At 38.3% G+C, this 14,541-nt stretch overlaps 1 protein-coding gene across 1 annotated transcript; it reads right to left on the reverse strand.

Moving 5' to 3' along the window:
• Positions 1–1,796: 1,796 nt before the first annotated feature.
• Positions 1,797–13,982, reverse strand: LOC118822700 (SAM pointed domain-containing Ets transcription factor-like). The gene is made up of 7 exons (XM_036591917.1): positions 13,782–13,982; positions 11,843–11,956; positions 4,979–5,394; positions 3,820–4,017; positions 3,638–3,685; positions 3,402–3,536; positions 1,797–1,975 (listed from the first exon to the last, which is right to left on the reverse strand). The coding sequence occupies exons 3-7, from the start codon at positions 5,373–5,375 to the stop codon at positions 1,797–1,799; spliced, it is 957 nt and encodes a 318-aa protein (XP_036447810.1). The 5' UTR covers positions 5,376–5,394; positions 11,843–11,956; positions 13,782–13,982.
• Positions 13,983–14,541: the final 559 nt, after the last annotated feature.

The following is a 14,541-nucleotide window of genomic DNA, read 5'->3' on the forward strand; positions in this document are numbered from 1 at the left end:
TTATAAAGAAACCGAAATGACCAGTGAACCTCTTTGGGAACTATTTTGCTCTGGATGATTGTTCTGTCATGAATGTATTTTAAAAAGTACAAAGACGTCTCAAAACTACCAGAAAGCAATGTCTCAGACATTAGACTGCGTATTCATAGCCTTTTTGAGGGATGGACTGAACACTTCAGATGTCTGGTTCCTATCATCACCACTGTGAACAAGTCTGACTTGGCAAGTTTCTCTAGAAAGGAGTATTTCATGCCAAACCACTCTGAATGACTTTGTTTACATTTTAGCAATTTAACAGTGATATGTACATATTTAGCCATATATCAGATTACCACATGGAGAGTGAGATTTTTGGGTTTAAAGACAAGGAAAGCCCCTTTTTGTAATTTGGGAGGAAGGTGGGAGGAACTTTAGCACTGTAACTGCTCTGGGGTGGACTGTTTTGATTTTTTCATTATTTTTTAGCTGGCAAAAGGAAGGCAGATACTGTTACTACTAAGCTGAATATCTTATGTAAGCTGTATAACTGTAGTAACGGTCTTTAGCTCATCATTACAATGGAGAGAATGGATTACTCAAACGACAAAAAAGACTCCTCAGATGAGGAGGACAACACGCTAAAAGCTAAAGTTAGCAAGCTATGTAGTGCTCGATACCTCAGTATGGCTATTTTTGGAGGGCTAAAAGGGTAAAAGCCTTGTCTCTGTTGTCCATTTTGTGCTAAATAAAGAGAGAATCACTGTTTACAAGATAAGAGTTACACTAATGCTAGCTTGGTAGTTGTTATATTGGGTTCTTTTTTTTAGCCTATAGCTTAGCGGCTAGGTTAGCAGTCAGGACTGGTAGACTGTTTTGATTTTTCTTTTTTTTTTTTAGCTGGTGAATGAAAAAGAAAGGCAGATAATGTTACTGCTAAGCTGAATATCTTATGGCAGCTGTACAACTGTAATAACTGTCTTTAGCTCATCATTACAATGGAGAGAATGGATTACTCAAATGACAGAAAAGACTCCTCAGATGAGGAGGACAACATGCTAAAAGCTAAAGTTAGCCATCTATGTAGCGCTAGATACCTCAGTTCAGCTATTTTTTTTGGTGCTAAAAGGGTAAAAGCCTTGTCTCTGTTGTTCATTTTGTGCTAAATAAAGAGAGAATCACTTTTTACAAGGTGAGAGTTACACTAATGTTAGCTAGCTTGGTAGTTATATTAGTATTTTTTAGCCTATAGCTTAGCTGTAAGATGGATTTGTATAACAGATACTGATTATTTTCGTGAGAGAATATTTGAAAACATGAAAGCGACATAAAATCGTTTAATAAGCATTTACAGTGACCTGTACAAAAGGGGGGTAAAGCATTAGATGTGAAATGAAGAAAAGACCATAAATAAATGCCATCCCATGTTTGATCCATCTTAAACTGGCTCTCTTTGGACTAAGGCAGGTTATGCAAATAGAAAAAAGGCAGTTTTCTGTAGCTGCTGACACAAAGTATTCAGCAGGACAGCTTTATAAATATGCTGTACTTTAAGTTTGGCCCATGTAGTTATTCAGAAGTGCAGTCTATTACATGGTCAGTTTTTATTCACTCACAATAGGGCAGTTAAACAGCCACTGCTGCTTTTCAAGGTTGCCATTGTAAGTGGGTTGGGAGGCAGTGGTGGTGTTTACCACTTGTGGTGGCCCAGTGAAGTGCTACGTCCAAGTCTATTGGTTCTTCATCCAGACTCAAAACACGAAGCCTTGTGGAGCCTTTTTCACTGCGCCACTGCCTCACCATCTGGTTGTCTGGTCTCTTCATACTGGATTAACAAACTGATAGACCAGTCGCTGAGACACGTCTGGTTTTTTAATGATGCCCTTCTTGTAGTACTGCCGAATGGAGCGGCTCAGTTTATCGTAGTTCATTGCCGGACGGTTTTTCCTGATCCCCCACAGTTTGGCCACATGAGCTGAGTCTTCAATTTTGAAGATACCTGTAAATAAAGAAACAAAAACAGAATCTAACCTCCAGGCTATTAAATAATGAAGCTGTCACTCAAGTTCACCCTGTAAAATGCTTAAAAAGAAAGGCCAGATCAGGTTTCGTAAGTTTATCTTGAAATTCGTTATGTTAATTGTGCTGTATAAATGTTGTTGCTGGCATACACTGCATCCCTGCACTGGCCTCCTGTATGCTACAGGATCCAATTCAAAGTTCTTTTATTTGTTTTCGAGTCACTAAATGGATCTGTGCTGTCTTATGTATGAGATCTGCTCCAACCCTTTCCCTTCTCCAGCTCTTTGAGGTCATCAGATCAGTTGCTACTAGCTGTGCCATGGTCTCAGCTGAAACTGAAAGGCGACCAGGGCTTTGCTCTTGCTGCACTGTGGACCGGTCTACCTCTGGATTTGATTGTACTGGATGTTGTTTTGTTATATACCTTATGGTGCCTTTTACATGTGTTTTAAATATATCCCTTTTGTACAGCACTTTGGGTTAAAACGTGCTATATAAATAAATACTTACTAGAATTTCTGAACTGTTCATGGTGGTGTTGATGAGAACCAGATGACTAAAGAGATTAATGCCTCTAAAAGCTCCCTCACAGAATGGTTACAAATACTTGAAACATTGTGTGTGTGTGTGTATATATATATATATTTATACATACATATATACACCAATCATACATAATATTATGTCCTTGTTTCTACGCTCATTGTCCATTTTATCAGCTCCACTTTCTATATAGGTGCACTTTGTAGTTCTACAATTACAGACTGTAGTCCATCTGTTTCTCTGCATACTTTGTTAGCCCCCTTTTATCCTGTTCTGCAGTGGTCAGGACCCCCATGGACCCTCACAGAGCAGGTACTATTTGGGTGGTGGATCATTCTCAGCACTGCAGTAACACTGATGTAGTGGTGGTGTGTTAGTGTGTGTTGCGCTGGTACGAGTGGATCAGACACAGCAGTGCTGCTGGAGTTTTTAAACACCTCAGTGTCACTGCTGGACCGAGAATAGTCCACCAACCAAAAATATCCAGCCATAATGAAGGAATACTAAGTGCACCTATATAGTAAGTGGAGCTGCTAAGATGGACAATGAGCATAGAAACAAGGAGGTGGTCATAATGTTATGCCTGATCGGTGTATATATATATATATATATATATATATATATATATATATATATATATATATATATATACATATATATATACACACACATATATATATATATATGTAGATATGTAGATTTACTTGTCATTTTGAATAGTAAATATATTTGTGTTGTAGACATTGTAAGCCCTGATTACTATCACCACCACTGAAAAGAAATCTAAGTCAGTACATTTGTGTACAGTGCACTCTCACATGCCAACATATCAATTAGAGAGAACTCCAGGAGAACCTCACCCTTCTCTTTGTTGAGCCAGCGGATGCAGCGTCCATAGTTGTGGGGTTTGAGGAGCAGCTCCCGGAGAAACTGCCACAGGTGGATGGGCTGTGCGGTGCAGGATGAGTCTGCTTCGCCACATACTTCATCTGTTCCTGAACCCAATAAAGGCAACAGCATGTGAGTTTCCTGACCACAGTGTTTTATAATGTGCACCAAGCATGACTCCGGCAAGATTAGCTGAGAAGAACCTTACCAAGAAAACTGTTGTTTTCAGGGGAACAGCGCTCTTTCATCCAGGCAGCTAAAGGAAAAAAAGGATTTCCATTACATCTAATTTAAATTATGGTTCTGTAGGTTCACTTTTGAAGTAATAGCCAAAAATGTGAAAAGAGAATGGACAGACTTTGATCAAAACAAAAAAAAGCACCACTTTACCTGATTTCCAAATGTCTAGGTGGGCATGCAGTACATCCCCGCACTGTGAGGCTCGCTGCCTGAAATCGTCCTCGCTCATCATGCACAGGTCACCGCCACGGAGGTCTTGGAAGGCCCGTCCCACCGGCGGGAGCCTGTACAGGTGTTCGGTCCAGAGTAACCACTTTTGAACATGCCCTGAACTCCAGTCTGCAGGGTCTGAAGACAGAACACAAATCAGCTGCTCTGTGATCTCTAAATGGGCACCATGCTTAACTAGAATATGTTTTCTACTATGTGGCTTTTGTAACACTCATTTAAAGGCTACACAGCGACTTCTTAACACATGCTTAAGCACTGAGTAACTTATTCTTAGGATAGGTGCACAGGAAACACTCCATCCACTGACTGGGCGGTCTCTTTGTTCCCTGAGGTCCCTATACACAGGAAAGGCCATGTCTTTAAGAGCATGGCTTCTGGATTTGAACTGAGTGTGGGTGCAAGAGTGAGACCTAATAGTAGTACAGGTGGTGGAGCCCTAATCCATCACCAAATGACTGGGAATTGTTATTTTCCTATTATGCGTTTATTATCCTTCTTATTTGAACGTACAAAAATGTTTTTATTTTTTGCCTGGAAATTAAATAAATGAAAAGTTATATCTGACTTTTGCACCCTAGGTGTTAGCAGAGTTTTCTACTTTATACTGTAAGGCATTAAAAAGGGCAGAAGAATACCCCATTTTACCTGCGGTAAGCTTTTCTTTAACCTAAAATGCCATAGCTAGCCAACAGGGAGATGGCAGCCACTCCAAGAATGACAGTCAACAAGAAACATTTGCACAGGGTGAGGTCAACAGCCCTTCCTGCCTGACACTAACAGCACCTTGAAACACGACACAGGGCCTGTACTTGATCTCTCATTTCACAGTAATACACATAGTGAGGTTTAAGTACCACTGCACTACCTAAACTGCAGTTCCAAAGACTTCAAAATTAGCAAACAAGAATTTGCTGGTTTACTCGGTCAGTAGGCGCTGTTTTACTACAGTTACAGTTCTTACTGCTATAGAATGACCAGATGTATCCTAAGACTAAAGGACATTCTGGGGATTCAAATTGAAGGACGATCCACATTTTGGACATTTGGGCACGGTTTCCCTCCTGACCGGCCAGCCTACCTGGAGTGATGTTGAGCAGTTTGCATGCTGTCTCAATGTCCTTCAGCACTTCTTCCAACACTAGAGTCTGCACCTGCTCCAGACACTTGTCCTCCACATCCACCTGTCCAGTCAGCCCTGGAAACAGACCCCGTCCCGCACTGTCAATCACTGGGCACTGTCCGGCCTCCTTGCAGTGGGTCACCTCTTCGTCTCTTGTGAGGGGCATGGAAATCTCTGTCTTTCTCACAAGCCAGGCCGTGTCCTCGGCCAGCACCATGTCAAAGCGGGAGAGGTAGTCTGGCATGCTGGGAAAGGCAGGGAACATCTTGGCAGGTTCATCAGCAGCCCATGGAGTAACATGGCTGTGGGAGAATCCTGGGATCTCCATGTACAGATGCCTGTCAGAGCTGCTCATGACTGGCTCCTCTCCTGACCTGGAAGGTAGTTCAAATGGTCAATGCACAAATAGTCATGACATACACTTTATATAAAAAAGGCACCACAAAGGGTTTTTGAGCGATAGAAGAACCACTTTTTGATCCCTAAAACATGTCTGAAGAAGAGACGTGCATGTGAAGAACCTTTTCAAGCCTTACAGAACCTTCAGATATTAACTAACATTCAACTAAATATCTATTAAATGACACCAAACGAAGTTGTGTGTAAAAGGTTCTATTAACCCTAACCGCAAGGCAAAACCAACACCTGCTCCTAGACCTAACCCTAACCTTAATGTTGCTGATACTCAACTGAATATCACCAGAAAATTAAAATAACAAGTATCTGTAGATCATATATAGGGGACCATCCAAATAAACATTTTAACTTTGAATGAGAGACAGTGGAGCCAATTTTTTTTTTTGAAGTAATTTCTTTTATTGATCCAAAATTTCAACACAATATAAATGGCAGCTGGGATTTTCAAATTATGTCAAAATGATGTAATGAGAAAAAAAAAAATCCCAACAAAAAGGGGTTAATTCAACCGTAAGTGAAGCACAATAAAAACATCTCTCCCGCATTGCCCTGATACACGTAAAGGTAGAGAAGCAGTAATCCAAACATAAAGCAAAGACTGGTAACGGGAGTATTTTGTTTCGTGCCATTTATTATGTCTGTCACCTGAGGGCAAAAACAGATGACAGATGACTTTGTTGGTGAACTTCGTATGGACTTAACAGTGTTATTTCAATAATTTTTTTCGGCTATATTTTGTAGCTGAATGGAGCTTGAGATCTTAAAAATATCAAGTGAAATTAAATTTGCACTACAGAATGAAGATGCCTTCAGAATAAAACACTGAACACTGACAACCTTTTATATTATATACAAGCTATACACCTTTTCTGCCACACATTTCCACTTTACATTATCAACTGCAAAAAAATCAATAGAACTTTTAGTGGAACAATGTGAGGGTGTCACACATCAGTGAGTTGAGTGATATCCTAATACAGCATCTGTTTGATCAAAATTGTATCGGCTGAAACCTTTAACTTTTCACATCTTTGTTTAGTTATGTTTATTTCTTACTGACTCACCAGCTCAGCTGGTACTTTACCATATTTTACTTTATAGATAAAGTGTATGGACCAAAATTAGTTCAAACTGCGGCCCCATACTATGAACTATTTAAAAAAAACAAGTATTCAGATATTTCAGCTTAGATACTTGCAAAGATTATGTTATGATCAATTTAAACCCAAGACATTAATAGAGATAATAGAGTAATAAGCTAAATATACACAAAGTTATCATTTATAGGATATTTCCGATAAACCCTATTTCCTAAACCCTAACCCCTAAATTTATACTTGTGAGAATAACGTTTACAGTTTTAGTTTTTTTAAAGATATTTTGTGATTTCTTTTAAAGATGTAGATTTAACATGAGTTTAATTTTTAAATAAAAAACTTTCTTAGGTTTTCATGTCAAAACATGTTTTAGTCCATGGGCGGAGCCTTATTTTAGCCATGCCCCTGTGTTTTATAGAAGTAAGTGAGACTGCATCCCTGCCCCTCATGGCCACATAGTGAGCAGTTAGATCTCATTGATTTGAAGTAAATGTGTCCCAAAGTCTGAAAATCAGTGCTTGACATTAAGAACTGTCACTGTTTTTGAGTTCTGCTCAAAATTAGCTAAAATTGTCACTGTCGAAACAGTCATTACTGAAACATTTGGTCAATGTCTTAGTAGTGACAAATGTTTATTTTAATAAAATAAGCATAGTTAAGGTATAGCATCACTCAAAGGATTTTAGTCTAAAGGCCAAGTGCATTAAAAGTCCAAAATGTGACCAAAAGAGCTGCACATTTTTTTTTTCTCACTCATTTGTCGCACTAGCAATCCAACAATTGTAACAGACTGTGTGTACATCAACAATGACTTTTTACAGTTTTTGTACTGCAACAAACGCAGAGAGAGACTGATGTAGTAAATACACGACATGTAGCGTACATGTGTGATATGCATACTCTCCTCCAGACGCAAAATCTGATCATAACTGGAGATGCTTTTGAGACCCATGGAAATTGCAAGTGTCAACAAAAGCGAAACCTCTTGCTGATCAGATCACTCGAGACGCAATTGGATGCCCTCACATGTTATGTATGAAATTGGCCCAGAAGCCTAAACCAAAGACCTTACGGGAAAGTCTGTTCACTTAGCGGCCATCTTTGCAACACCTCCAGGCAGTTATTTCCAGTCATACAAGACCAGACTCATATTTCACTAAAGGAGGAGAGACCGATAAACTCAAAACTGAAAGCAGCATTAATGCTTCAAACACATATTTGAAATCACTGGTAAAATCAGACAAAAACTGCATAAATAGTTTGTAGCGTTTGGCTCAAATAATGCAATGAAGCATGTTTTTCAGGTTGTTCTGGCTATTGAACATGCACATATGTCCACAAGAGGGAGTTTTTCCTGCTTGCGCTTTTCCAAGCAAGCTGATTGGATGTTTTTATTGAATTTTCCAGTAAACAGATGCGATGTTGACCTTGGGTCCTTTGCAAGCTTTCTCATTCTTTTTTACCCAGCGAAAAATATGCTGTCATGCGGCCACAATATGCAAATGCAGTCCATGTTATTGTTTCATTAACTGTTTTCTTAGCTCGAGTAAAGTAACACACCTGTAGAATGTTTTGGTGCTATTGCTTTTTCAGTGAAGTTTCATTTTCTGTTTTGTCTGGAGCTTCTTGACAGCATTATTGCTTTTAAGACCTGCACCTTGTGAGTGAGCAGTTAGTGGGCAGGGCTTTGCATGATAAGTTGCAGTTATAATAAACTGAATGTTAAATTCTGGTACAGTGTGAGTGAATATTGCTGTCAAAACAAGCACTGCTGCAAATTTAGGGGGTTATGGGGGGACATGTTCCTCTCCCTTTTTAAATGATGTAGGATAACTTGGAGTTCGCAGGATAATGGAGTGGCAAAAGATCTGTTGTTATCAATTATTTTACTGCTGTCAATTACATGTTAATACTCTAATTAAAGCCAAAATGGATAGTTGTTTTCTTTAGTTATAGTCAGTAATGACAAACAGAAAGATGCAGCAATCCGTCATGGAGTCATTGACTGTACTACTATGATTGGTTGTTGTCATAACAGTTATTAATAGTCCTTCCTTTTTCTTCTTAATTATTATCATATTTATCATTATTGGTGCATTTTAATCAAATATTTTTAATGCTGATCAGCCTACACAAGTGACTCTTCTACAGGTTACTTGGTGAATAAACACTTTTAATTAAGGGTACACACTTAAAAAAGATTGTTCTTCAAGAGTTCTTTAGTAAAGAAAATGGTTCTTTAAAGAACCATAAACATTCAAAGAAACCTTTCCATGATTAAAGGGTTCTTTGCTTCGTGAAAGTGTTCTTCATATTGATGGAGAATGTGCTGTAGATGGTTCTATATAGAACCTTTTTGAAAAGGGTTCCATATAGCACCAAAAAAGGTTCTTTCCATTGTTGTGAAGTCAGGCTTCTTACAATATAAGAACCTTTTTGGTGCATCATGAAAGTGTTCTTCAGATTGATGGAGAATGTGCTGTAGATGGTTCTATATAGAACCAAAAAAGGTTCTTTCCGTTGTTGCCATCTTTCCATCAGGCTTGTTACACTAGAAGAACCCATTTTGGTACTTTATAGAACCCATTTGCAAAAAAGGTTTTATATAGAACCGTCTACAGCACATTCTCCATCAATCTTAAGAACCATTTCACCATGCAAAGAATGTTTTATCATGCATCATGTTCTATATAGATCTATTTTCTTTACTAAAGAACCCTTGAAGAACCATCTTATTTTTAATGTGTGTAGTTAATAAAGCAGCAAAGAAAATAAACAAGCTAAGCTACTTTTAACTTTGGGTCCTGTAGTTTAGGATCAACTGCACTTCTAAAGTTGATGTCCTCAAGCGTGTATACAGTGGCCTCTTACGTACGAGGTTTCCCTCTTGACGGTTTCAGAGTGTTTGCCACCAGATGGAGAGGCTTAGAGGAACCTTTGATAATCTGACGTGCACAATAAATAATAGGAAACAGTTATCGGCGCAAACATCGGCAGCAAAAAGAAAGAGCGCGTCTGCGTTTAAGCCTCGCTCAGGAGTTACAGTTTCTTTTGGCATAGTGTTGCAGTGTAAAGTGTTTGTAGCTGAAGGTGGGACTGTTTAACATGGCATTGGGGAGACGTTTCCATTCATCAACAGACGCAGTTTCTCTCGTGGGAAATGACTGCCCTATTCACACTTCCTTTCCAAGACCTTTTTCAAACCCAACTTATCATACAGTTTTGAACTTTTGTGATTGGTGTGAGGTCACATTTGTGAAAACATTGGAAAAGTTAAAGGACACATAAAGAAAAATTTTTTTTTTTGGAGTATGGAGACTATATATGAATGTATATATGAAAACTAAGCTTGTTTTGAAATCATTGTTTTAGGCTATGTTCACATTACTAGGTTGAAGTGGCACAAATCAGATTTGTTGGCCTAATGTGACTCAGATCTGATGTTTTCAGAGCTGTGTGGACACACAAATGCGATCTTTTCAAATCCGACGTGAGCCACTTTGGCTACGTTCACAGTACAAGCTTCATTGCTTAAATCAGATTTTTGCTTTAATCCCATCTCACTGACATAATGGTTCACACTCGTTTAGCTAAGTGATTAAAATCTGTCATTTATGTGAACAAACCGGCGTCCTGAAATGACCCGCGTGTGAATCATGTGTGTCATGAACAGTAAACAAACTAATGTGCAGAACGCGGCTTCGCTGCGAAGATAGGTAACTCTGAACAGCTCTCAGCTCTTCATTATTAGAATGAGACAAGGGCGAAAAAGGTGAGATATGTTGCTTTTCCACCGTTTACAGGCTTTAATGTCTGTTCAGCGCTGCTGCCATGGTAATGCTGAATGATGGCACACGCGCAGTGGAAAAAAAGCACATGAATTCTGATCTGAGTGTTCACATTAAGGTCGCATGGCCACGAATCGGATACATATCAGATCTAGGACCACATGTAAAAGGCTACGTTCACATTACCGGGTTGAAGTGGTACAAAACAGATTTTTTGGCCTAATGTGACTCAGATCTGATGTTTTCAGGGCTGTGTGGATGCACAAATCTGATCTTTTCAAATCAGACCTGAGCAACTTTCATATGTGGTCCTAGATGTATCCAATTCGTGGCCATGCGACCTTAATGTAAACACTCAGATCAGAATTCGAGTGCAGTTTTTCCACTGTCAGTGTTCAGTGTTACCATAGCAGCAGCTGCAAACAGACCTTAACCCTTTAATGTCCTCACCAACAAAAAGGCAATGGAACTTTATATTTTGTATTTTTTATTTGTTTGGGGCAATAATAAAACCTGTTTTTTTTTTGAGCCCACAATTTTTTAAAATATTCACATCAACCAAACGGTCGAGATGGCACTTTGTGGCATATATAGTGACTCAAAATGTGCTCTACCAAAAGGCTGAGCAGAACTTTGAAGGGTTAATGCCTGTAAACGGTAGAAAAGCAACACATCTCATCCATTTTGCTTTTCTTGCTCTAGTATGAGCCGCTAAGAGCTGTTTAGAGTTAATTATCTTTGCAGCGAAGCCTCGTTCTGCACATTAGTTTGTTTGCTGTTCATGACACACGTGATTGGTTCACGTATTGTTACTGATGATGATGTGCGCATGCAGGTCATTTCAGGATGCCGGTTCACAGATTTGAATCACTTACCAAAACGAGTGTGAACCATCATGTCAGAGAGATCGGATTTGAGCAAAAAATCGGATTTGAGCAATGAGGCTTGTAATGTGAAACAAAGCCTTAGTGATGTCATAGAAATCCAAAGTATTTACATATATCCGCCCATTTGGCCTATAGCAATTTATTTTTTGAATGATGCACAGTACAGGGCAGCCAATTAGAACAGAGCTCATCTACATATCAGTCTTAAAGGCACAGTAACAAAACAGCCTGTTTAGTTCTAGGGATAAGAAAAGGTTGCAAAATGGTCATATAAAGTACATTTTTGACTGTTTTTGCTATATTGTCAGATGTGGGCATTCATTGCACCCAAAACAGAGCCTAAAGCAACAGTTTGCAGGTGTCCTGATGTGCTTTCGTTGTTTTTCCTGCTGTAAGCAGTTTTACTGCCTAACCAGGAATGAATTCTAGCCACTGCCTTGGAAAAGTGTCATAGTTTTCTTGATTGGCTGAAACAAGACAAACACAGTTAAACTCTTCTGCTGAAACGTTTCCTTACTGTTTAAATGTGATAGTAATCTGAATGTCCGTGAGTGTGTAATCTTCCCCTGAAGGCCTTATTGTTTTATCTATGCTGAATCGTGCCACCTCATCAGATTAAAGTCTTCAACTTACTGTAGAATTTGCTTTGGATCCTCTTGGAGGTTGCACTCAAGTTTACTGTTTTCCTTCCTTGATGATCAGTAGCGATTTGGCGTCCTCTGCACAACACTTTGCATACTCTTCACCCTTCAGTGGCAGAGTAAATAGTCCGACAAAGGAGATTAGCCTTTTAACAAATATCTTTCCTTTTGTGAAGCAGACTGGCGTTGAATGACATTTTTACTATACTGCAGTTTTATATATATATATATATGCAAAAGTTTAACATCTTCAGTCGTATTACTGTTTCTATACATTTTAGTGCATAATTTGTATTTATTTGCTGAGAATAAAACAATAAAAAATAAAATATCAAACATAAAATTAGCTGTAATCCTGCACAGGCCACAGTTTATGTTATATTTTCCCCCAATATGTTAAATTCAGCAAATAAACAACAATTATGCAGTAAAATGTTGGTCTGCAGAGGATGTGTTAATGTATTTTCACTGAAATATATGTATATATGCAATCATTTCTCATTCAATAACAGCCTATACATAACTAATATATACTGAGATAGTACAAGCAAGGCACAAGTTTTCAGAGGACACAAAGAATTTCTTAAATGATAAACAATATACTGAAATCATCTACTTACAGTAATTTCTTGATGCAATATCGTCCTTTATATTTGATTGCTACATTTCAAATATAAATAAGTGGGTGACACTTTATTTTAAATGGTCCCTGTGGGTGAAACTAACACTCAGTAGACTTTCGGTAACATGTCAAAAACATATAAGGGTTTGGATTAGGTTTTGGGTTGAGGTTAAGGTTAGGATTAGGGCCAGGGCTGGGTTATGTTTTGGGTTAAGGTTAAGGTTAGGGTTAGGATTAGGGCCAGAGTTAGGGTTACGTTTTGGTAATGTTGGGTAAGATTAGGTTTTGGTAAGGTTGGGTAAGGTTAGGTTTTGCATAATGGAAGTAAAATATTAGCAATACATCTACTTAATGTAAGTAATGTATCAACAGAACATCTTCCAGATATTTACTTCAGTGTTTTCAGATGCTTCACTACTGCTAATTCACTGATGTGTTGTTAATGTGTTACTGATAACCTGTTAAGAGTTTATTAATCATCTACAAATGACCACTCCAAATAAAGTGTTACCTATAAGTGTTCTGGATGTTAATTTGATAACTTTATCATCAGTGTTCTACAGCTTTCAGATGTTACAGGATCTTCTACATCATTCGGGACACGTCTAAGATTTCATCATTTTTATTTATAAGTCCTACTAATTAGCATTATACAATCTATGCAACAGTTTTAGGCATTTGCGGAAATTAGAATTAAAACCCTGTTTATCTGGGCAGTGAATGTGTATTTGCAAAGAAAAACACTAAAATTACAATAAATGCAAATAACCTTAATATCATAAGCAGTGATTTTATGCATGTCAATGTCTTCTTTCAACCATTTCCAAACGTTTCCTCGAAGAAGCCCAGTGTTATTTGCATGGGTGGGGTCATCAAGGAGACATCTGGAGACAACTTTGTTTTTCTAGCTAGCTCACAGGAAATCAACCACTTTTTAAAAAAATAAACAAGACATTCTTGTTACCTTTTACTGTAGTACTGTTGTACAGTACCTTTACTGGCAAAAACACATGTTCTGCCAAGAATATTAGGTTTAAACAATGTGTTTAATGCAAAATTATTGTTTATTTGCTGAATTTAAGATACTGGGAAAAAACATTTTGTATTTTATGCTTTATTTTTTGTAACGTTTAAAACTCATTAAATACAAAGAAAATAGAATGTGCACCAGTGTTTGCAGAAAAAATGACATCTAAGTGTGTTCTCTGTAGAGGATGTATAACTTACTTAAAAAATCAATAAAACATTATTTGAAATATATATATATATATATCATCAGTGATCTGGTCTGAATGATCTGTATACTTACTCAGTGGAGGACGAGGCAGGTTGCTGTGAGCCGCTGCAGTGTTGAGATGGAGAGCAGGTTATAGAGTGAACTGTAGATTAGACTGCAGCACAGGGAGGTCACAGCATGCAGTGACTCTGTCACCTGTAGTTCCTGAGCTGAGAGCTTCTCCACCCAGTAAGGTGCTAAAACCTGCCTAAGTTCGGATGTTGCAGCACACTGAGGAACTCTAGAGCTTGAAGAGTGACTAAGGTGTCCCTCTAGAGTTTGCTGAATGACCTCAAGGAGCAAATGAAGCGGCTTATCAAGGGAACAGCCCTGAGGCACGTGTGCCTATCTGCATACGGAATGTGTCAGTGTTCGTTGGTGGGAGTGTAGTGTGAGCTGCAGTATGCTACAGTCTCAGTCTAATAGCTTATTCAGGAACACTCCATCAGTGTTATCAGGTGTATTTAATAACTGCATAAAATAATGGGAAAGAAGAGTCTTTCTTAGCGTTGTGCCATTTAAGTGCTTTCCAAAAGAAGTAGAATGAATAAAAAAGAAAAAATGAGAAAGATGCAAGCATATTTTCACATATATACTCTTGACAGCATGATGAGAAGACAAGAAGACTAGAATAATGGAAACACTTCAGTATGGGAGCAATGTAATGCATTTATTAAGCCTTATCAAGCCAAAGGTCTGCAATTAGCTGCTTATTACTACCTCATTAAACAATAATAAGCATTTCCAAGTGCACTTTAATTTGGAACTCACCTTTAAATGTGACCAGTGATGA

Source organism: Colossoma macropomum, unplaced genomic scaffold, assembly GCF_904425465.1.
Source record: "Colossoma macropomum unplaced genomic scaffold, Colossoma_macropomum, whole genome shotgun sequence".
In the NCBI taxonomy this organism is placed as follows: domain Eukaryota; kingdom Metazoa; phylum Chordata; class Actinopteri; order Characiformes; family Serrasalmidae; genus Colossoma; species Colossoma macropomum.

Coding starts and splice junctions, on each gene's coding strand:
- LOC118822700 (XM_036591917.1), bottom strand. CDS start 5,375: ATGAGCAGCTCTGACAGGCATCTGTACATGGAGATCCCAGGATTCTCC. Junction 4,018..4,978: donor ACTGCTCAACATCACTCCAG/GTAGGCTGGCCG, acceptor TTCTGTCTTCAG/ACCCTGCAGACTGGAGTTCA. Junction 3,686..3,819: donor CCTAGACATTTGGAAATCAG/GTAAAGTGGTGC, acceptor TTTTTCCTTTAG/CTGCCTGGATGAAAGAGCGC.